We start from the raw sequence: 24,394 nt of genomic DNA, 5'->3' as shown, positions 1-24,394 counted from the left end.
AAAATCCTTTCAAAACATGAATCTGAATAACATGACCAAAAAAGTTTTGTTCAAAAGCACTTTAATAGTCATTGCACACTCCCATAAACTCCATCACTGCATAAAGAAGGCATTCAAATTCACAGTGCACAGGCTTGACATCAGTGACTGGCATTCACCCGAACTAGAGGTTACATCATAACAGTGTTCACTTGTGAGGCTTTTCATTGCACTGCAAGTATTATATGCAGATCAGTCATTCTACAGCAGTTCAATAAAAGCCAAATTAAAAAGTGTGACTTAACAGTATTTTGTCATCATAAATGTGACAACATTACTTTAACATTGGAGCAATGTAAAGGCACACTGTGCTGTAAAGCAAAACCAATAGTTTCAAATATTTCTATGATTGGCACTCTATGTCTACGGAATGAACACTGTCAAATGTTTTTGTTACTCTTAAAATCTAGGAATAAATGTGATCATAGTTTTGTTTTATGTTGTTTTTCTCAATGGATCACTCACCCTAGGCTGTGATGTAAATTATATTAAAAAACAAAAAACACACATTTATAACACATCCTCCAGGCTACTTAATGCATTACTGAATGGTTTGGCCAGACACCATAAATAGTAAGACCTATCATCAGCTATGACATCTTTGATATGGTATTTTGGTCTACGTGTGTAATAGAAACTGATAGCGAGACTACAGCTGCATACTTTGACAGGTTTATGAGCCTACCATTAACAGCGTTATTGAGAGCAAAACAAATAGTTCAAAGGGCTATTTTGGGTTTCTAAATGTTTGACATTTTATGTGAATTAAACCATTAGGCACAAGAAAATCTGATCACTAACTGAAAAAAAAAGATTAAGACCAGAACATGTTAAGACCACAAGGCAAGAAATAATTAGCAAACAGATCCAGAATATATAGTCTGCCACACAACCTATAAATAAATGTTAATGTACATATTGTAAAAATGTACTCATGTAAACACACACAACACACATTTACATGCAAACATGTACACAACTGTACAATTAATACAAAAGCAGCAACAACATTGCTTTAAAGTAAAGTTCACTCTGGTATATGAATACATTTATATGAATATAAATGAATATTTTATTGTTAATGGATGTACAGTACCTCTATAGTTATTCAGAAGTGGTCAGCACGTGTTACCTTCTCTGCATATAATGTGGTGCGATCAAATTACAGGCTTTTGTGTAGTTCTTATAACAATGTTGGAAACTGGAAAACTTAAAATCTGTGACCCCGGAAGAAGGATGATTTTTTATTCTAGTCAAAGTTGGTGTCTAACTATTCTTGAACTACTTTAGAGGTACCTAAACAGAAACAATAAAATTAGTATCACTTTAAGTGTAAACTCATGCATTAACAAGACATACTATCCAAAATATGAAATCATTTTCTAGATAATATCAGCATGAAATAAGAAATAAGCTTTAGATTCATTTTTAATACAATTAACAAAACTTAACAATACTTCAGTAACATGATAGTCACATCATAAGAAAAATACAAGGTGTCTTCCTGAAAAAATGTATTACTTCAGTTTTACAGTAACCTTTATGTAAGGGCATACGTTTGGTTCTAACTTTGGTAGGGACTTTCAGATTGCCAAAATAATTGTGTATGTGTACTTGCTCTCTATCACTCTTTTCTCTTTCATAAGCACATGTGCACACACACATACACACATAAAGAGGCTGACTCTACAAAATGTTTACTTTACTGAATATGCGTTAAGTGACTTGCCTGAAACCGGACTTCTATAATGATCTTTTCTCTGATATTTACATTTTATTGATAGACTACTTAACTATTAATTTGAGACCAATATTAATATTTAAAAATGACATATCATAGACTGTCACAATATATGTTAAAATACAATAAATGTATAGAAACCTGTAGGTAATGTGCTGCTCAGTAACTAGCTGCTGTAAAGTTTTCAAACCTCACCTGAGATTTGTATTATTTTTCATTCATCTCCTGAACTTATGGCTAGATCTTTCACTATAACATCAGAGCTCACCTGTCTGTATGTCTCTGCGCTGCTCAGGCTGCTGCTGACAGTACTTTCATAATGAAATGATGCCTGACAGTCACAAACAAATCAGTTGGACAAGCAATGGCTAAATTAGCTTATAAATAATGTTCATGTCTTAAGGACACATATGCAATACTAACTCTGCTCTTGATCCACTCATGAAAGAGGGGAGATATTGCATTAAATAGTAAATATTTCTCCCATTAATTTCAAAGATTAATGTTTGGACTGATTAGAGAACATTCAGCGTTAACTAAGCTCAACTGTTATTGACATTTTTTTTCTTCTTTAAAAAGGACCTTAAGTCTTAATTTGCTTTTGGGAGGAATTTTCACCAACAGTAGGCTAATGAAGTTGTTAAATTAAACAGCATGTCTGAGCAATAATCACAAATTAGCCAACAACACCTAAAATGAAATTAAATATATATCAAATGATCTTAGTTTTGTCCACTGAAGTCGTTTTCAATTGTTTGATGTTTGGAACGTTTAAACTATAAATCCTAATTGCTTCAGATTCTCCACCTCATTGACTCCACTACTGCTGTTGCTGCTGGCGGGCTGCTGCTAGTCAATGTGTACAGCTTGAAGTTGAGGGTTGCCAGATCATCAGGTTGAGTGTCCCCCATGTCTTGCTCTTTCACTCTTTATCATAATAGCACACTTTTTTGCAGATAATACACAAACCTGAGAACTCTGCAGAGATCTTACCGTAAACATTATGTGGAGTTTAAGTGGCTAGACTGTATGAGATCGGTAAAAATATTGGTAGGGACAATTCAGCAACACCTTGATATTGGTAGGTAGGGACATGTCCTTACTGTCCATACCCAAATCTACACCCATGCCTTTATGAACTTTGTCAGTTGTGTATTTTGTGCTGTTGTCTCCGTTAAGTGTCTTTCTATGTGTCCTGCTGATGTCTTTCTTCTCTGGCAGTGATTTTTGCAGACAGGAAAGGAGAAAAGAAAAAATCGAATGCAAACTTTAGTGCATTCATTGTGGTGCATCTCCAGTCTCTCTCTATCTTCACCTGCCTGCCGTCAGTAAACGGTGAAGCAACACAATCCAGACAGTGGATTGCCTTCAACTCGAAGGCTGGAGATTTGGATCCTAGACGACCCTCCAGCTCGGTGCTGAAGTCCACTATATTACCAGGGTTCAAGTTAAGCAGGACCTGCCGGAACTCATGACTGGCCTTTAGGACAATATCACTGGCTGGGTCCTCTGCCTCTACATTTCCATCCTTGACCATCCCTATTGTCACCTCAAAGCGGAAGCTGTCGAAACGTTTGACATGGCAGGTGTGTTTGGCCAGAGCCTTCATCTCACACAACTCTTCCTCTTCTTGCATTTGTGGCAGTACAGGCAGTGAGACTGTAGCTGATGCAGAGTTGGCTGCCAAATTGGCAGCTGTTAGGTTTGCGACTGTGGCATTCTTTGGCTCACATTTAGGATACGTCTCTCCATACAGGCAGCGCAGCCAGTCTCCCATAAACACTGGCAGCATGTTGATGACTGACTGTGCCCCATTCTCTGTCTCAGCCACACGGACATGCTTGAAGCGACCAATCCAGGTGACTCTGTGTCCCTGCAGGTGGCTACAGAAAATCTGTGTCTGGGCTGTGCCTTTAACTTTCCAGGAAGGGGGCCCGCACACCTGACTGTATCGGTTCCAAGTCAGGGTGGAGTTATAGACTTTCTGTCCCTCTGCATGATACACATAAATAGAGAAGAACAGGACCACCATGGAGATACAGAGTAAGATGAGCTTGACAGGGCCGCGAGACGTCAGTGAGCGGAAGACATCCAGAATAGACATGCTAAACCGTGTCCAGAGCCGCAGGGTGACAGGGATCGCACATACAACCAGGGTTACAATCATCTTGGTCAGCTCCAGTTCGAGGAACCACTTGCAGAGCTGGATGAAGAGCATGGTAGCAAGGCCCAAAGCCAAAACAGGCAGAGCAAACAGGAAGAGGAAGTAGGCCACACAGGTGCGGATCAGACCTACAGCATTGGAATTCTGAAGGAGCACCACCGAGAACTCACACCACATGAAGCACACAAGGTATGGCACCAGGAAGCAGTAAGTTCCCCGGAAACCACGCATCTTGGCCATGCTAAAGGTGGAGAAAGAAAGGAAGAAAGGGGACAAATAATAAATTATTTAGAGGGCATAATCTTCTATTAATCTTAATTCTAAAATGTGTTGAAATGGATTTAAAAACACTGACACAAAACAGTAGATGGGTTTTAAATTCTTATGAATCAATGAACACATATAAAGTAACAAAACAGGCCAGAGAATAAACAATTTAAGAATTGCAGTGAATCACAGATGCCTAAATGTCCCTGCTCACCTGAAGAACAGATAGAACAGGTAGATATACAGCAGGCAGGGGATGCTGAGCTTCAGCTCCACTGACTCCCCTAGTGGCAGTGTGGCGAAGGTGCGTCCCAGAAAACAAAGCACTGTCATGGACCTTGGCAGGAACTGGGTCAGGCTACATAGAGATGATGTTACCTGGATTTAAAAAGAAATACATACCTGATAAACTTTGAGGGAAATTTTTGATTCTTAATTTTTTTAGTACTATCTGACATTTTTCATAGTGTTTGTGATTGTTACAATTAGTGTGTCTGTGTGTATCATGATGTTTTTTGATTGTGATGTGAATAAACCTTATTTATCTTATTGTGTATATGGCAAAAAAGATTCTGATTTCAATGAGATTTTCTGAATAAATACAGCTTAACATTAACAACATATTTGAAAATAAATAAAAAAATAATAGTCAAATAGTAGTCATTATACGGGAGAAAAAAAAATATTTTACTGCCTGTGTGGCTGATTAAAAACCATTTAAGCATGTTTTAGCCCAGCAAATACAGTTCATGTATATGTTAACTTCTTGTCAAATGCATTTGGCTTTTATTTGTTATTCTCTTATGATAATAATAAAAAATAGAGATATGTATATTTACAAAAAGTCCCACACCAAAATCTTGGATGTTTAAGTTTCACACAAGTACTTCTGTAATGCATGGCCTATTTTAACAAATGTTTGTGCAACTTGATATTTACACAGCACACATTAATCAAATTTGTAATTATTAGGTTACAACATGATCTTTTCAGCACGAGTTGTGTCGGTGTTGTGTCCCCTCTGACCTCTATGATCATTGCTTTGCGTGCGTACGTCGTAGCGGTGGGGCTGAGGCTCAGGTAGCTGATAGCAGTAAAGAAGATGGCCACTGTGGAGAGCTCAGAACAGGGGATCCAGCCCTTGTCAGCTACAGGGAAGGAGAAAATGACGAAGAAGACAGAGACAATAAAATAGAGGTATGGCTCAAGATTATTCCAGCCAAAGTTGGTCTCTGCCTGCTCCACATCTAGGCCAGGTTCGAAACGTGTCAGCAGAGATGTCAGGACTCTAAAGTTCTCCCAAGACTGGAAAAAAGAAGGGGAAGGAAGAGTCAAAAATTGCTGGGAGATTAGAATAAAATGTATAAAAAGCATTTCAACCACCAAACCGTGTTTATAGTTTGGAATAGTTTAGTGACAGAAAAAGGTTTATCAAATTTTGGTAAAGTGAAAGTAAAAACCAAGTGCACAAAACAAACAATCTTGAAAGGAAAGAGGGAAAAGTAGCAACATATTCTGCATTAGAAAACAACTTTTGAATGTAATATCCACACTATTCATGTTGGAAAGAAAACACTTAAGTAAAAAAAGCACACTAACCTTGCTGCTCTGAAAAACACGCAGAGTGCAAATAATCATGGAGATGAAGGAGAGGTAGAAGACAAGCAGAGGGATGACAAATGCAAACAAATCAACTGTCAGGTTGCTGATGATGAAGAAGAAGATGAGCGCGTTGACGTGATGCGTAGGGATAATTGTGCTCAGCCATTGGACACCGGCCCGCGATGCCCAGTCGACCAGGTGCTCCTTCATCTCAATCATGGTACGCAACGGGTATTGCAGCATCTGAATTGAAGAGAGACACATATGGAGAGGGACTGGAGACATTACCATTTAGAGCTGCAGCAAGTGATTGCAGCATCTCAAATGTGAAGATTTTCCGATAGTTAATTGAATATCTTAACATTTCAGACTGCTATTCAGACAAGACAAACAAGACCTCTGAGATATTGTGAATGTCATCATTTCACTATATTTTAACATTTCATTAACTAAATAATTAGTTGACAAATCGAGAAAATAATCGACAGATTAATCAATAATGAAAATAATCGTTAGTTGCAGCCCTATTAACTAAGCTAAAAAAAGAGACTTATATTGAGATGATTGAACAAGAGTAAAAACACTGACAAATTACATTCACTAGTTTTGATGAATATGTGAAAACACAATGACATGTGGCACAAGACAAAATAAGATACCATTAAGCGTGATTTCATGATCATGGCTGTTGTTATGGCCCTACTCTGCTTCCTGTGCAGCATCATCCCACTTTGGCCAAAACACCAAGCACTTTTGTTGGCCCTCTTTCCTCCTGAAGGGCCCAGCTCAGCCTTGCGCCTCTAAACACATACACACACACACGCACACACACACATATGCAGTATCTTGAATTATTTTAATTTAGAATATACATGGCTGTGTTCTAATGATAACAAATTTGCATGTATTTATTTATTTTTATTCTAACTGGGTCTTTTACCTCTTCACTGCTGTCACGAGCAAGTCCAGGGCTTTCAGTCTTGGCTGTGACCTGGCTACCACTTTGAGGTGCAGAGGGGACAATACCCTGTGCATAGTTTTTAGTCATCTCAACAAAGTCATCCAGGTCCACCAGCTGTTTGGCTGAGAAGACATAAAGCAGGTGATTATAACAGAGGATAAACTATATTCTCTGTGTGTTTCTTTCTGGACACTTACACTCTTTGCTGACCATGCTCTCCAATATTTTTTGTGTCTGGTTTGAGGTTGGGACAGGAATCCTGCTTGCATTGCCACCTATTGGTGAGGAACGAACACAGCACCAGTGAGTTACAAACATCACCCTGAATGCCCGCATGTAATGTGATATTCTTCAGCATGACAGCTGCAAATGCTTATATCACAAAGAGGGATACATGATATATTTCACAGCAATGGCTACTATCATATGACAAAATGCTACAGCATTCTGGGCAGCCTGTCGCACATCAGGCAAGATTGTTGCCACAATTCAAGGATACTTGACATGGTATTAATAGTGTTTTTATCCACATGTCTGTGATTGTGTGGTCGTATCATACCCTGCATGCCGTTGACCTGGCCGACATTTTCTAGCATCTCAGACATTGCCACCTTCTTCTTCCTCTCTGGATTGAGCTTCCAGTACATCATCATGGCTGCTTTACGCACCGTCTGCTCAAACTTAGTCTCTGTCGCTAACTTCCGCACATCTGCCTCATTCTCTGGAGTTATTCCTAGCAGTGGATGACAGACAAGAAAAGGTTTAAGACACAAAAAACATAAATACACACAAACATGGAGATGCATGTGCACGTATAGGTATTCTGTGACATTAACCTTTGTTCTGGATCCAACAGCGCTGTAGTACTCTGGCTGCGCCTTTTCTTCCCTGTTTCGCTGCTTTAACAAGCCATTTCACAGCCACACAATTATTTTCCTCTGTATCCTTCTCTTTAGCAAGAGCCAAGTAGTGCTGACCCAGCTGAAAAACAGAAGAAAGGTAAAGGAGAGGAGATCAATTCAGCTTGTGTGGCCTTGGTCTAACTAAGTACAACCAGACATAAAGTTCAGTGGAATGTACTATATTGTATGCATGTATTTAGAATATAACATAAACTACTTTGCAAAATAATAGTAAATTAAATATACATATAAGATTCACATTATTACATGAACTGAGATAATTACTTAATCGCCCATTTAACTTATTACTTTATAAAAGATAGTTGACATTTTCCTAGGTTTTGAGATACCCACTGCTCAGATTTCTGTTTCCAACTCAATAAAATGTAATATTATTTGTGATAATTATTTGTGTAAATTCAAAAGCAATTTTTTTTCAATAGTGTTCCCATTATTTTGGATAATCCACAAAACACACAGGTTTTATAGGGACTATTTCTTTGGTTAAAAAAAAGTTGTTTCAATGCAAACACAGTGAGGCATATGGAACCCACTGACAACAGATGACTACTGAACAGATAGAACCTATAATTCCCTGTTCCTGTAGCCATCAGTGTCTCTGTCACAGTTAACTGCACAGATAACTGCAGTTAGCAGAGGCCCCAGGAGCATATCAAGTGACCGTTTTCTAATCTTAACTGTCATTTCATAACTTCCTTCTCTCTCAGTTACTATCAAATGTGTTTGGAGGGGGGAGTGAGATGATCGGATCTTAAACTGAAGCTCTGAATTAGTATACTCCTGTCTGTGTCTATGTTAAATACAATAAAAAAATATCATGAACCTGCTTTATTAGCATGTATAATAAACACTGATTCCCTTTGTATAACAGTATATCCAACCCCTGCGCTGATAGGGTCACATGTTTAGACATGTTCACTTACACAGGTGATTTAGGTGCTTTGTGTGTCCAAATACACAACATATAGCAAGTTAAAGCCACATAATCAGCCTCTAAGGAATTTACCCTTTCAGAGTCGATGGGTCTTGAGTGCAATGTCTGGTCTCATCTTCCACCTCTAGCCCCCCTTCTACTTCTGCCATAACCGTTTCTTACATTTGTATGTGTTGGTAGAGAACAAGTAGTAAAGATAATGTGAATGTTTCATTATTATTTGTTAAAATTTAGAGGAATGCTGCAATACACTGTAATAGTGTTTGTAATGTTTTGGGTAACACTATAATACAGCCCACGGTTTATAGTCTAATTTGTTTTGTTGCTATTGATATCTAAATGTATATGCACTAGAAGAAAACAAGGTTGAACAAACAAGGAAGTAACAATTGGGCATTTTGGAGAAATGGAGAAACAAATCATACTCTAAGAATCTCTGTAAATATTGGGTATGGATGGGGTGTACAGTACTAGGAAATACTGAAGCTTGGGAAAAATTGTTATTCTGTGCAACCTAAAATAATATGATATACTGTAACATACATATTTCACAGTTGTGATTTGCTACCAAAACTGTAGGTTTTTGGGGATTTGGGAAACTCAGATAGCATGGTTATTGAAGAGCATATAAAATACTGGGTTACGTTACAGGGTTACTCACCAGTCGTTGGGCACAACAATATAGTTTTGAGGTAGGAAGCTCAAAAGAAAGGGGTACAAATCTTGGAATAATGAGGAACTTGAGGGTCAATCATTTATGTACTTATAGTGGACTTAACAAGGTTAAGTATTTCTCCATTCCTCCAAAATGCCCACTTGTTACTCCCTTGTGCCACATAGTCTTGTTTTCTTCCACTGTACCTGCATTAACATAAATAAAATAAGTATTTTATTGGCCCCTGATTCATACAACACAATCCCACTGTAAATCACAGGCTTATTATGAAGTAGTAACCATATTTTGTATGTGTGACAGTATCTTGCACATCATATTGAAAGCCTGGGATCATCTTCCGAGTGGACAAAAATAGACACACGCTCACAACCAGACGGAGTGAACCAGCAAGATGGAAAACAATGCCAAGAGTCAGGCTGTGTGCATGTGCTCTCAGTCACCTGGGCTTGAGCTCTGGCATCACCAGCATTGGCCTTCTCCTCCATCTGCTGGAAGGATAAATCTTCCTCTGGTTCTTCATCTGTAGGAAAGGCGAGGAGAGGAGAGGAGATGCCTTACATGTACATATGTCAATCTCAATCAATCAAAAACTACTGTCTGAAAAACTTATAACATAATGCCCTTGCTGCTAAACGTGTATAGCTATATAACTTTATGGTTACACATAGTTAGATACAGGTACAGGAGCATTGTGACTCAGTGCTTGTTTTCACACATAATGTACTCACAGTCAGTGATGAACGAATCCCACCAGACATATGTCTGGTAACATGAGCATAAGACGAAATCAGAGGTGGAGTAGAAGTGAGAGTGTGTGCGTTTTAAAACTGTCTGTCTATGCAGATATCCAGTGACGAGACCCCAGAGCTCCATCAACACTGTGCCGAGCGCTTATGTCACACTAATACTTGTCGATTGAATAAAGTTTCATTACAGTTACTGTCTTCCCAGTATCTTTTAAGCAAAGGGGTTCAGCATCTTTGCCTGACAGTGAGGCAGGCTCTTATATATGACAATAAAATATCACAAAGTTTAAATTGGTAATTAATATCAGTTTCTCTCAAAAATGTATATACAAATAATTCTAAAATGTGTTTAGTTTTTGAACTCAGTTCAAACTCAACGTGTTTTGCAAGCAAAGCATACCCTGGTATGTGTTGCATATATGGAAATAGGAAAGACAAGTAGCTGCAAAACTGTAGATTTGCATGTTCACTACTCTTCACTTGTCAATCCAGATGACCAGCTCTTATTCCTTACACACAAAACAGGCACTGAGCACTGCCGAACAAGCAGGAATTGAAATAGCAGCCCAAAGTACATACAAAATATGAGAAAACAAAGTTAGCTAAAAGTAGTTCTCCATTCTGGCTAAGAAAGATGTTAAGCTCAGGGATAGGTTACTCTGCTACATATGGAAAGACATTCCAAAACATGGCACAAGGCTTATCATCTCAACACAGCGAAGAGTCTGTGGTCTGTGACTTCATCTCTCAGGGCCATTAAAACTCAGAATGTGTCATTAAGTCCTAAACTCAAAATGAAGGCATTCTTACCATCCTCTTCGTCATTGGCATCCTCCTCCTCTGCTTTTCTGAGTCTTTCCTGTAATATGACCCGTTTGGCCATGGAGGCAAAGGTGAGTTTCATGGGGGCGGTGGAAGAAGTGGAGGGAGCTGTAGTGGAAGCAGTGGTGGGGGAAGCTGGATGGGAATCTGTAGGAGTGTTACAGGCTAAACTGGTTGCAGAAGTGAGGTTGGAGACTTGAGGAGTAGTAAATGGTGTTTTGTTATCAGCAGGAGATGGGAGTTCAGAGGAAACAGCTGTAGACAGGGATTTAGAGGACACAGAAGGAGATAAAGGTTTTGAGCCACCTAAAGAAGGAGGTGAATCCATCGGTTTAGAGATGGTGTGAGTGGATGGTGGGGAGGAATAAGACAGTTTAGTGGGTTCTGTGGTGTTTTTTGTGGAGGATGGAGCTTTGGCAGGCTGAGAGGGAGGAGTAGAGTGGTTATTGGAGATGGGTGAAGGAGGAGTCTGTACTGGGTAGGGAGGAGAGGGCCCATCCAAGACAGGGCATGACTTCTGGGTGTTGAAAGCAGTCGGTGTTGATGGGAAATCCTTCTCCATCTGTCCTGGAATAAAAAGAAGTATGTATTAATATAACATGTATCTAAGGACAACCATAAACTGCAGCAAAATATTCAAGGTAATTTCTAATAAGTCTCAGAATAGCAACAAGCAGAGGACTCTGTGAACTCCCTGTCAGAGAAATTTACACCTAAAATATGATACACCTAAAACATGATACCTCCCCTTTGAAAGGAGAAAGAATTTTGATAGGGAAACATCAGTAACACCCGTTCTACTCAATATGAGTGAACATCTAAAAGAATCAATAAGATATTAATATACAGTATCAGTCAAACGATTGGATACAATCTCTCATTCAAGTGAATGGGAAAGTGTATCAAAACTTTTGACTGGTACTGTCCATGGCAATAACATACAATTACACTGAACAAAGTGGCAAATAAACGCAGGAACATGCAGAGCTAAGATGTATAATTTGACAGGAAAATATGGATAGGTAATATTAAATCCGTTTTTTACACTGGGACAGCTGTAATTATTCATAGCCTCGCATTTGAACTTTGAGTCTTTGCTTCGTCCTGCACATACGGACACTGACACTGCGCGAGCACAGGAACTCTGAAGCTCAAGTCAAGTCAAATCCCAACACTAAACCTGCGCCAAAGCAACAATCACTCAAACAACATAAAGAAACCTTACTTGGTAACTAAACGAGCAGATTTCTTCACGATATTAAAGTGAATTGTCCTCCTGAATTTAAAAGTTGTGACTGTGTTCCCTGTTGTGATCCATTCCTCTCCACGCAGCTCTGCGAAACCAGAGACGCACACTGACTGTGGTCAAGCTCTCACGTCTCTGGTCCATAAACAACACGACAACTTCACGGCCCGCCCTCTTAAAATAGACTCTCCCCTAACTGGGATGATAAATGTCCATCAGACTGTCAATTTATCTGATTGGCTATTAGCTAATTCCTGTTGTATGTGATTAGATAAAACATAATAGATTAAGTTAATTAATGAAGGTTAATTCACACTTCATACATAAGGCCAATTGATATGCCACCAAATTGGCTGAACTCTAGTTATGGAAAAGTTCCTTTTATACCCATTCATTTAATCAGCCTCTATGAAGCTGCTTTTTTCTTTTATCACATTAGTAGTCACATGAAAACATACATGTTGCTGCATGCCACCACAGGGTATAAAAATCAATGTATGAGGTAATTGTGAATTAAAACGATTAACTGCATATGTAGTAAATAGGAATTCATGATACATCCTACATTCGTTCATGCATGAAATCATCATGACTCATGCTTTAGTTAAACATAAAAGGTGGATGTAATCTACAGCATCAATAAAAAAGTTGAACCACATGTCTAAACATGGCATGAAGTGCATTGAAACTACGTTGGGCTCTGTGTGTTTGTTGTATTGTTCCCCTGCATGGGAACTGTCCAGTTCTGAAATCACAGCTCCCAGCTCCACTCTCACCCTTTCCCAGTAATCCTCCTAGGCCACTAGAAGGGCAGTCTGCTGCTGCCTGGGACAAGATTTCAGCTCTCACTGTCGGCTCACATCAGCAAATATCTAATGAGTATACAGGTCACTGCCCACACTGTGAAAAAAAAAGTTATTTCAAAGAAATTTTCTGTATTATTTTACAGTTTTTTTTCTACATTAAGTGTAAATGCCATAAAAACACAGTAAATTATTTTTATTAAAAATATTCACCATAAAATAAAAGCTGTAATCTGTAAATTAAAATAATGGAATATTATAGTTTTTTAACAGGATGGAGGTCTTGAATGTTAAATTACATTGAATCCTATGTAAAAATACAAAAAATACACATCCTATTACTGAATGTAAAATTAAGGCAACTTTCTTTTTTTTTTACAGCAAAACTTTAAATTAAATGTAAAAAAGATGTAAAAAAAAATAAATAAATTGTAAAAAAACATTAGAAAGTCTGGCAGCAAAAGTTGCCGTCAAATAACAGTAAAAAAACCTTTTGTTATCCTACAGAGAATTTTTTTAAAAATACAGATATTTACTGTAGACCTTATCTGTATTTTTACAGTTCTACTATTGTAAAATAAAAATAAAAATTCATCATAAAATATTGCTAGAATGTTAAACAAATGTATAAGTCTGCACAGACAAAGAAAAACATTGAAGAATACCTTAAAATTACCTAATTTAAATAAAGGCTTGTTTTATACAATATTTTTTTGTAAATTCATAGAATTATCCAATTTATCCTTAAGAATATCACATCAAAGCACAGATTTCTTGATGTAAAACACAAAAAAGTTATGTAAAATTATATTCAAATGACCCTCCTTTAACACCCATTAATGGTATCTTGAGAGTTTTAGGCTTTAATTGTATGTGATTATCTCATCTATTTACAGTAAATTCCTGGTAAATATTGGTTTTATGCTGTACAAAAAATAGGATCATGTGAAAATGATTTTAATAATCATTACTTTAATTTTAATAATCATTACTTTATATAAACATTATTTGAAAGTAATTACTAGCAACTATCCTATACTATATATAGTATATATAACTATATATTTGTAATTATGTAGACATGAATAAATTACATATGTTGGTATAGTGGTCTGCCAACTCCTAACTGTAGAGAAGGACTTGTATTAAGCTTAGCAGTTATATGAAGAGGGGTTAACAGCAGTACTGAGACAGGTAGGACCAACCACGCCTTTCTGTAGGAGCCTTTCAACTAGCCTGAACATGAACCCTCACTGCATGGCCTAAGCCACTCCACAGTTCAACAAGACAACCCACAAGCAAGGGCTGTTCTAAGTATAGTTGGATCAATCAATGCAATAATTGTTACAGATGGTACACAGTTGATATACCTTCAAAAATATCATGTATTCATACAGTTAAAGCCCAACTGTGGGACTTTTGTCTCTTCCCCCTGGCAACGAGAGTAATTACAAAAACACTATCGACACTTGCTTACATCATAGGCTCCACTGCAGACTACTCTGTTGCTACTGTTGTGGCTAAAAAACAGTGGATACATTTTTTTGAGCATCAGGCAACCCCCGCAAAATGAGTTGTTTCACCGTCAGAATTTGATCCATTTGGTCCAAACATTTGAAAGTCTAGAAGAGTCACACAATTAAATTATTTTGTCCCCATTCAAGTTAGCCAAGAACTAACTGGAAACTAGCCACTCAGACAGCAGAAGTCTGGATCGCATGCTCTGCCCTTACAGCATGCACAGTATGCATTCATCTAACTAGCACAAGAATGTTGCCCCCAGCATCAGATTAAAAATATTTGTATAATGGCAAATACGAGAGATTTATCAGGCAGTTATAGGCTTAATCAGCATTGTGTGAACTCTGGTGTCTTGTTTTTTATGAATATGTGAATTATTGATGTATATGCATTTTTATGTTCTATGGAGGTTTTGCACATGATTGGTCTTCATACATACATTTTTGTATAAACCTATTGGTCTCTTATCTGAGTGTTGGAGTCACAGAATATTCAGTGTGTAAATCGAGCACTTATTTTGCTGTTTTCTTACCATTAGTTATTAGATAGATTTTTTTCTTGTTACTAATTTTCTTATGTATATGTAATTGCGTTTGCACATGATTGGTCTACATATGTACATACAGGAATTTTTATCATTAGCATGTAAATCTATTGGTCACTTATTTTGCTGTTACTATCACATGTATGATATATTGAGATATTGTTGATATATAATGTGATATATCTCCTTGGATGGCTTAAATTGTCTTAAATTTTCTTATTATTATTTTTGTTATTAGTACTTATTTTTTGATGATGCATGTTTGGATGATTTATAGCAGTTGGTTGTAATCACCTAACCTGATGCGCCAGATGGTTTATTACACAGAACCAACCATCTCTGAAGTCTTCCATGGAAAGTGTTTGGAAAAGGGCAGGGCAAAAAATATTCGGCAGGTGATTGGATGAACCATCTGTCTATCACTGTCTATCACCATCTTACTTTGCGAGACAGCTGGATTCATGACGTCAATTGGTCCGAACCACCAGTGGTACGGATACAAGTGCATAACTTGAAGCCTGACAAGATGGATTCTCTTGTGATGTCATGATCTAGCGAATCCAGCTGCCTTGCAAGATAAGTAATCACCAGCAGGTTCCCGGCTGCTGTTTAATAGGGGTCACACCCACAATTGTTTCAGTAATGCTGAGGAAAGTCTAGAACTGAAACATGTCTGTATTTTGCTGCTGTGCTTCATTAAAAAAGTGATATACACTTATTTGTGAGGGCTGACAACTTCATTGTTTATTTTTGTGAGATGCTGCCCTGACAGTGTTTTTTGTTATCGCACATATTGACATGTGCAACACATGATAATTTTAAAAAAGATAAGTAATTTCATTTCAAAAACTGAAGGTAGCTATAATAAAGGCTGTAAATCCACTTTAAAAATGTTGGAAGCTGTCTCCCAATACATTATGTTAGACCACAACTTGAAATTTCATATGTAGCATCCATGAGTTTTTTCCTTGTGAAGGTGCAATCATTTGTAGATCTATTTTTTCTTCTCTAAATATCAAGACCCAAACAGTCTATGTTCAACAAAATTCAATATCCATATAAGGTGAGTAAAGAGGGACCTCAATATGAGTAAAGCTTTACAATGGTTTACAAATGTTTTTTTTTTTTTAAGCAATAAGTGAGAGATGTATGAAAGACTGGGATTTGATGCTAGGACTCAACAGTTCAAGCAAGGCTCGAACTTTGATAATATGGGTAATATGGGGGTGAATGGATGTAAGACATGGATGTAAGATGTAAAGATGTAAAAAAAAAACAACATAAATTTAAACATAGAAAATGTCTCTATAGTCTCTGCTTCAGACAGATCAACAAAGTGCGCGCAGATTCAAATGAATGTTGTACAATCATTGGATGAATCAGGCTGTGGGGATATGATCTCGACCAATGATATTGTTTGAGTTCTGGGGGCGGGTCCGCCCGGCGTGATTCATCCAATGACTGCGCAACATTCAATTGTTTGAATTTACGCGCACTTTGTTGACCTCTGTCTGAAACGCCGACTACAGAGAGACAATTTCTCTGAATAAAGTCATGCAAGTCATTTACCAAGCCTGTTGATTTGAGGATGATGATTCACATTCAGGTTTCACTAAAGGTAAGGTACCTTAATCATTTTGTTATTCTTCATGTGAAGTTTCATATAAAGAGAGATATGAACTGAACTTGTCATGAGTTGAGCTAACACCAAGGGCAGCAGAAAAAGAAAGTAAGATAGCAATGCTAAGTTAATTACAACTTGACATAACTAAAGCGTTGACGTTGCATAATTGTCAGAATTTTAAAATGTATGTGGAGTCAGCAGTGCTAACGTTAGCATTTCCTTTTTGTATGACGAGGCTGAAGTTGGCATCCGATTCACCGCCTCCGATTGGAATTTCCCAGTCCACCTTAAAATTGGCATAACGCCTGTAGATGGCGTTGTTCGGTCATTTTCGAGCTAATTCATGAGGCGAATAAGTAACAAATAGTGGGGAAATGAAATGAGGATGATTAGTAGACTGAAATTGTCCTAAATTTTGATCATTTTAACTGTAGCATATTTTTCTTTTTGCCCTTACTCATGGTAAACTGCTTTTCAGTCTTATTGCTATCTCTGCCTATTTGCTGTGGGCTTAACTGCTCAGTATTAAAAAGTCTAAACAAACTAATACTCCAGTATGACAAGAAATGTCAAAGGGTATCATAATCTTGAGTTTTATTCATGTTTACTTATTTTTTCTTAATGATCTCAAACCCTTTACTCTATTTGAGAAAATAGGGCGAAAAAAAGGTGATTTCACTGCTTTTTTTCCCATCCAGACCACATACTTAGATCAGAAACCACTATACTTAGACCTGTCAAACCTGGACTAAATTATCATGGAGACTCCAGAGAATCAATAAAACACAGTTTCAGATTTGTGAAACCTTTATTCTATTTGTGAAAATGTAAAAAAGGGCGATTTCACTGATTTTCTCCCATCCAGACCACATTAGACCAGGTCCACATCAGAAACCACTATACTTAGACCTGTCAAACCTGGACTAAATTATCACAGAGACTCCAGAGAATCAATAAAACACAGTTTCTGATTTGTGAAACCTTTATTTTATTTGTGAAAATGCAAAAAAGGGCAATTTCACTGATTTTCTTTAATCCAGACCACATTAGACCAGGTCCAGATCAGAAACCACTATACTTAGACCTGTCAAACCTGGACTAGATTATCATAGAGAACCCAGAGAATCAATAAAACACAGTTTCTGATTCGTGAAACCTTTGCTCCTTTTGTGAAAATGCAAAAAACAGCGATTTCACTCCTTTTTTGGCATCCAAACCACATTAGACCAGGTCCAGATCTCACTGCTTCTGGCAATGTTAGTCTCCTCACTTTTGCCAAAGCCTATGCTGTGGCCTGTGTTAGAAGTACCATAATTCAGCCATTAGTGTTCTTGCTCTTCATACATACATACATATATATATATATATATGTAGACATTTTTATAAAGAGCTTTCTTTCAATACTTTGTTACAGTTATCAACATTTGATTGACTGTCCACTAACATTTTCCATCATTTCAGACTGCTTTTCTCCTCCTGCCCACCAGTTGTCCTTATTATGTTCCTACTTTTTCCATTCACCTGACCTTGCACCTGCCTGCAGTCATGATCCTCATTACCTCATTATCCAAAGAGTTTATACTGTAGACCTGCACAGTACCCTAGTCATTTGCCACAGTGTGTATCATGTCTTCTAGTCATAGCGTTGCAGCCATTTTGTTTTGCCTGAGTCTACGCTAGTTTTTTTTTTTTGCTTTTTCCTGCCTGCCTTAACTTAACTGCCTTATTTTTATTGCTTTGTGAAGCACTTTGTAACATTTGTTTTTAAAGTTCTATATAAACAAATAAATAAATAATAATAATAATAATTATTATTATTATTATTATTATTATCATTATTATTAACCTTTTACCTGTTTAACCTGTTGGTGTCCTGTGTTGTGCCTGGTGACAAAGTAAATTCTTTTCATAATGATCCTGCTTTTTGAGTCTGTGAGTGTGCCTTTGGGTCAAAAGTAGTATTTCTCAGTTTCCCCTACCCTTACCGTCACTATTGCTTGAAAGTACTTCTACAACTTTTGGTTGCATTCCTAATATAACTAATACTATTACTAATGTTTCAAGTACCTATGGAGCCCTTTAACTACTGCTAAAACCTCTATATGTAACTCAATCTTTGTTTCTTCCTGATATCCTCTTGCTCCTTTCCAGACCAACTGTCGTTTGAATGTCCTACTTTTGTCTCAGTTTCCTTCAGTCTTACTGTCTGTTCCTGCGTTTCTCATGGTCATATGCATAGCTTCCACCATGTTGTGGTGGAAAACTGCCTTCCCATGACGAATGTGCCAGTGAAAGTGCAAAGATAGCATTATGCCAATAAGAGACAGTTCCCAGGAAGTTAGCAAGAAGGCTAATATGTGATATAGCAATTTGGTTTTCTGTGTGAAATGATTAAAGGCCGTCGGGTCCATTTTTAGTGTGAGAAAAAGGTGGAAGATGCTGAGACAGTAATTTTTAAGATAAGCCACGCTTGTATTATCACCAAAGCGGCAAGGTCACTTATGAATCTCAGAAATAATGACCAGATGGTTGAATATAATTAAAAATGAGGTAGAGACTAGAAACTAAGCTCCGCGATAGGAGGAGTTATGAAAAGTATATAATATGAGGTTTTATGATTTTGCATCAGGTTTTTTCTTTGTCCCGGGACAAGGAGGCCTCGGTTTGCTCTGTATCTTTTTATATGCACAGTAAACCTATTCACATTGAACTCTACCAGCTTCCAGTGTATTTTTTTAGTCTTTCCCTTCTAAAGCTTTGAGTTTAATACTAAGTTGTGGGTGACCTGAAGATTTATTGGCCCATTTGAAGATTTTTTCACAACAATGTCCCTATTGTTCTTTATCTGTCATTTTACTTTTCCCTTTATACTTCCCTTTTCCTTCTAATTTCTTTTATTTTTCCCACCAATTTTCTGTGCTTTTCCTGTTTACTTCTTTTTTGCTATTATTTCTCACTGCCTTTCCTTCACTCTTTATGTCCTTCCTTCTTCTCTCCCTCTTTTCCTCTGCCCCTCCTTTCCATCTATCCCTCACAATTTTATTGTTATATCCTTTCTGCTCCCTATAGAAAACACAGTGATAATACAGATTTAGTGGATCAGATTTATTTACAGTGTATGCCATGTACCAGGCACAACCAACCTGACCTGAAACCAAGTTTTTCTCCAGGCTGTTTTCAGAGATTGCAAGAAGGAGATAAACATCACTTCCTTTGTCCACTATTTTGCCTGCTACTGGGGCTGCTGTGTTGAAATATTGTAGTGGGCGCTGTCTAGCCATTCTGCCACACCCATGCCCACCACCTGTACAGTATTACAGATTTTAAGACCTGTCATGTGTATACAAAATTTTGTGAGTTTTCAAGCATGTCTAGTCCCTTAAAAACAGCTTCGTACATTGTGGCGAACAATGTGTTGCCATGGCAATGACTTTTGATGAAAACTCAAAAGCTTCACTAGTTATCATTATCAAGGTCTTACACCTTGGCTGACCAAATTTTATGTGTTTCTGGCTAACCTACTAGTAGTAGTTAGCAAAAGAGTGGCGCTTAAGACTTCCTGTTGCCAGTAGGTGGCACTATGACTATGACTCAATATGAGCCTATCCTTGCCCTCAGACCAGAACATTTATCAAGCATGGGAAATTTGGAAAAGATCTGATCATGCAGAGTCAAGTTGTAACACTTGTTCAGTGTTTCGCCATGAACAGTTTGTTCATGGCGAAACATCGAAATTTGCCACGCCACCACAGCAAAGGCATCCAGTGAAAACTCACCATTTTCACAATATGGAATCATCAAAGACTTAAGGCTTTTCTAATCAAATTTCAGATGGATCTGTTTATCCTGCTTAGTACAGCTCATAAAAGTACGGAACATGTAACTTCCTGTCACCAGTAGGTGACGCTATGAGTATGTCTCAATATTGACACATAGATGTATTCAGGATGGGAACCTCATGAAGCATGAGAAATTTGGGGCACATTGGACAATGTACGTTGGAGTTATAAGGGCTTCCTGTTTTATGGCGAAACATCAACATCGCTGCATTGCCACGGCAAGGGCGTTCAGCTAAAACTCAAGATTTTGATAATTTTTCATCACAAAGGTCTTTAGATGACATTGACAAAACTGTGTTTTGTGTTGATGGGGTTAAATCTCTAGGAGGAGTTTGTTAAAATACAATGCCTGGAAATGGCAAAATCTGCACAAAAATTGAAATTAAATTCAAAATGGCTGACTTCCTGGTGAATTAGGGTATGGCTCCAGCAGGCTTATTTCTGTGTCTGGACATATTACATCTCTCCATGTTAATCTAGTCCAGATTTGACAGGTCTAAGTACAGTGGTTTTTGATGTGGACTTGGTCTAATGTGGTCTGGATGCGAAAAAAGGAGTATAATCGCCCTTTTTTCCATTTTCACTAATAGAATAAAGGTTTCACAAATCTGAAACTGTGTCTTATTGATTCTCTGGAGAATCCATGATAATTTAGTCCAGGTTTGACAGGTCTAAGTATAGTGGTATTTGATGTGGACCTGGTCTAATGTGGTCTGGATTAGAGAAAATCAGTGAAATTGCCCTTTTTTGCATTCTCACAAATAGAATAAAGGTTTCACAAATCAGAAACTGTGTTTTATTGATTCTCTGGGTTCTCCATGATAATTTAGTCCAGGTTTGACAGGTCTAAGTACAGTGGTATTTGATGTGGACCTGGTCTAATGTGGTCTGGATTAGAGAAAATCAGTGAAATTGCCCTTTTTTGCATTTTCACAAATAGAATAAAGGTTTCACAAATCAGAAACTGTGTTTTATTGATTCTCTGGAGTCTCCATGATAATTTAGTCCAGGTTTGACAGGTCTAAGTATAGTGGTATTTGATGTGGACCTGGTCTATTGTTGTCTGGATTAGAGAAAATCAGTGAAATCGCCCTTTTTAAGGTGGACCGTAAAATTCCAATCGGAAGCTGTGAATCGGATGCCAACTTCAGCCTCGTCTTTGTATGCATTAAGTAAGTCTGTGTGGCGTCAGATAACGTAACGTTATGCCAGTCCTAATGAAGCTATTAGGGTTAGCCTTGAATCAGAATCTCACATCAGTCATAGTAATGTTAAATAAGTTAGATTTGTCAGTTGACCAATTACATGTTTAAGCTCCTATTCTGTCCTGCAAACATTAAATAAAAGACTGTGGCAAGTTGTGACCTGAGAAAGACTTTGAGTGTAAGCTAGTATGCTAGTGTTAATGAGTTTAGCCAGTTAGCTTGATAAGTTACTAATACTATTAATTAAAGAAACATTAGACTGCCCAGCTGCTCCTATTTACTGCTATTAAATACATTACCAGTAACCTGCTGCCTACCAGCTAAGTTAGTGTTGGTGTGTGTGTTCTTCGACTTTGCAGCAGCAACAACTAGCGAAAATAACAATCAAATAGCAATATAGCAGCACAGTAACAGCGATGTAGCATTTAAAAAAGAAACACAATGCAGTAAGATTTACAGTCTGGTAGTGATATGTATAGTGTAGTGTGTGTAAACTGCTGTGTGAGTGTGTGTGTAATGTGCAGACAGGCAATTAGTGTTCATTTTTCATAAGCCTGGTTGTCTGGTGGAAAAACCTGTCTTGGAGCCTACTGGTCAGGGCTTTGAGACTGCGGTACCGTTTACCAGGCGGCAGAAGCTCGGGGTTAGAAATACAGTTGTAATACACTTGGAAAATAATAGACCACCTCAAAATATGTATGTTTTAATGTAATGTTAGTATATCAATGTGTCACAGATTTATTGATAAAATAAGTATTTTAATCATGATAATTATTTGAACTTTGCATCCCCCAATTTTCACTGTATTGATGATAAGGATTAATCATGTTATTTTATATATAATGTGTATATTTGTTGTTTGTTGTTTTTTTTTTATTTTAAACTGTATATTCTGCATAATTCAATCACTGCATTGCAAGTCAAAAACTGAAAATCATTCTCTTGCCTAAAGATTGTGCAAAATACTGCACCAGAGTTTTAACTGGTTCCAAATGTAGAGACTACTACATCACTCTAAATTAAGCATCCCAACAGAGGATACCAGTCAGTTTTACAAATGGTTTTAAGATTTTGTAGAACACATTTAAAGAACAGCTTGTTCTGGCCCCAACCTTAATTTCAGACCTTTTTAAACCCTTAATGTCCCTGCACTAAAAGAGGCTAGGTTTGATCATGCTCAACTTCTGTTCAAGTGGCAAACTGCACTCCTTTAGAGCTGCATCCTCATGGCTCCCCTCTGCCGCTGCTGTGAGGATAGAAGGCAAAGTTGACATTGTGTGTACATTGAAAAAAATACACACAACAACGTTGCCACCTGTTGGTGTGCAGGTACTTCTAAGTGCATGATACATATTTTCTATTTTTGTATTCTCAGGACAAGGCTTGCTGAGGCTCATTGCAGAGGATAACAGCCATTGTTGGAATTGGAGGTGGGTGGCTTTCAATCTGCCATATGAACTTGGGACTTTTTTTTAGTATGCAGATTCACATCTGTATGTTAATACTGATTATGTATTAGCTTATTTGTGTGTTTCTGGAAGGAAATTAGCTCCTGTCTTTGAATTTAGCCCCTATTTCCATGGCCAAGGAAAGCTCAGTCAATATTTGTCAGGGGTGGGGGACTCAAGTCGCATGACTGGACACAAGTTGCAAATTTGAGGATTTGCGACTTGCTTGACTAACACTGATAAGACTCGACTTGACTTTGACTTGAGGCAGATGACTCGAAAAGACTTGACAGTTTTTATTTAGCTGAATCGCCTATTTTCATTACTGTAGATATTGAGCATAAACAGTTTACGTTTTGAGACATGATAGGGTGACTTCTAGTGAAGTGTGTGCAACCCAGGCTTTAAAGACAGTGTCTAACAGGACCTAGAAAACACTGCAAGACAGAATTGAGCTCAAAGCTTGTTGAAAGCATTTTCCTATACCTGCGCTGAGCTTGAGTTGAGCTTAATATTACCAGACTGTTTTTGATTTAGACAAGAAAGCTTATGAATTGACAGCTTTTCATGACAAAGCTTCATTATTCTGTTCGAGGTCCTTCACTAGTTCAAAGTCAATGTAACTCAACCACGGCAGAATGGTCTCTCCTTCTCTCCAGTCAACTGTGTGACAAATGCAATCCTTCAAGATCAGGCAAACAAGATGGTATTTTTCCTTGATGATGCTTGACGTTTGAATAATTTCAGTGTTCTAAATAAATGGATGTATTAGTCTACACAATCCACAGCAGAAAAAAGTAATCATCAGACAGAATACTGTTTGGTTGTGCAAGCGTCAAATGCGGATAGATTTTCCATTTGGCGAGTAAATATACCAAAATAGTCATGTGTTGCAGGCAGAGACTCAGGCCGATGCTGGGCTGTAGTATAACTTGGAGTTTTTTTTTATTTGTGCACTTTACAACCACAACAAAGCATAATATGTAGCTTACAGTCCACCAGCATATTTTTGCTGTTGTTAAAACCCACTAGCTTTGTGCTAACAACAGCAACTGGAGGAAGTTCCTCTTCTTCTACTACTTCTGCTTCAAAATTCTCACCTTACTCAAAGGCACAACCTGGTGACAGAAGTCATTCAACATATCCACACTCAGTAATACTGCATAAAATACAAAATTATGAACACTAGATCCTGGAAAACAAGTTAGATCAGATTATTTATTTTTGTTTACTTAGTTAATTAATTTAAAGTTAATCTATAAAAAAAACAACAATAAAAAACAAGATAT

General features: G+C 37.6%; 1 protein-coding gene across 1 annotated transcript; it reads right to left on the bottom strand.

The window, feature by feature from the left end:
- Positions 1 to 1,222: 1,222 nt before the first annotated feature.
- On the bottom strand, positions 1,223 to 12,245 carry wfs1a (Wolfram syndrome 1a (wolframin)). The gene is made up of 12 exons (XM_044346781.1): positions 12,101 to 12,245; positions 10,864 to 11,442; positions 9,748 to 9,827; positions 7,611 to 7,755; positions 7,334 to 7,507; positions 6,972 to 7,049; positions 6,754 to 6,896; positions 6,473 to 6,613; positions 5,811 to 6,056; positions 5,238 to 5,516; positions 4,426 to 4,589; positions 1,223 to 4,185 (listed from the first exon to the last, which is right to left on the bottom strand). The coding sequence occupies exons 2-12, from the start codon at positions 11,435 to 11,437 to the stop codon at positions 2,967 to 2,969; spliced, it is 3,243 nt and encodes a 1,080-aa protein (XP_044202716.1). The 5' UTR covers positions 11,438 to 11,442; positions 12,101 to 12,245; the 3' UTR covers positions 1,223 to 2,966.
- Between the last annotated feature and the right edge of the window lie 12,149 nt (positions 12,246 to 24,394).

This window comes from Thunnus albacares, chromosome 3 (genome assembly GCF_914725855.1).
Source record: "Thunnus albacares chromosome 3, fThuAlb1.1, whole genome shotgun sequence".
Taxonomy (NCBI): domain Eukaryota; kingdom Metazoa; phylum Chordata; class Actinopteri; order Scombriformes; family Scombridae; genus Thunnus; species Thunnus albacares.
Note: the sequence above shows the minus strand (reverse complement) of the source record. Positions and strands in the feature narration are given on the sequence as shown.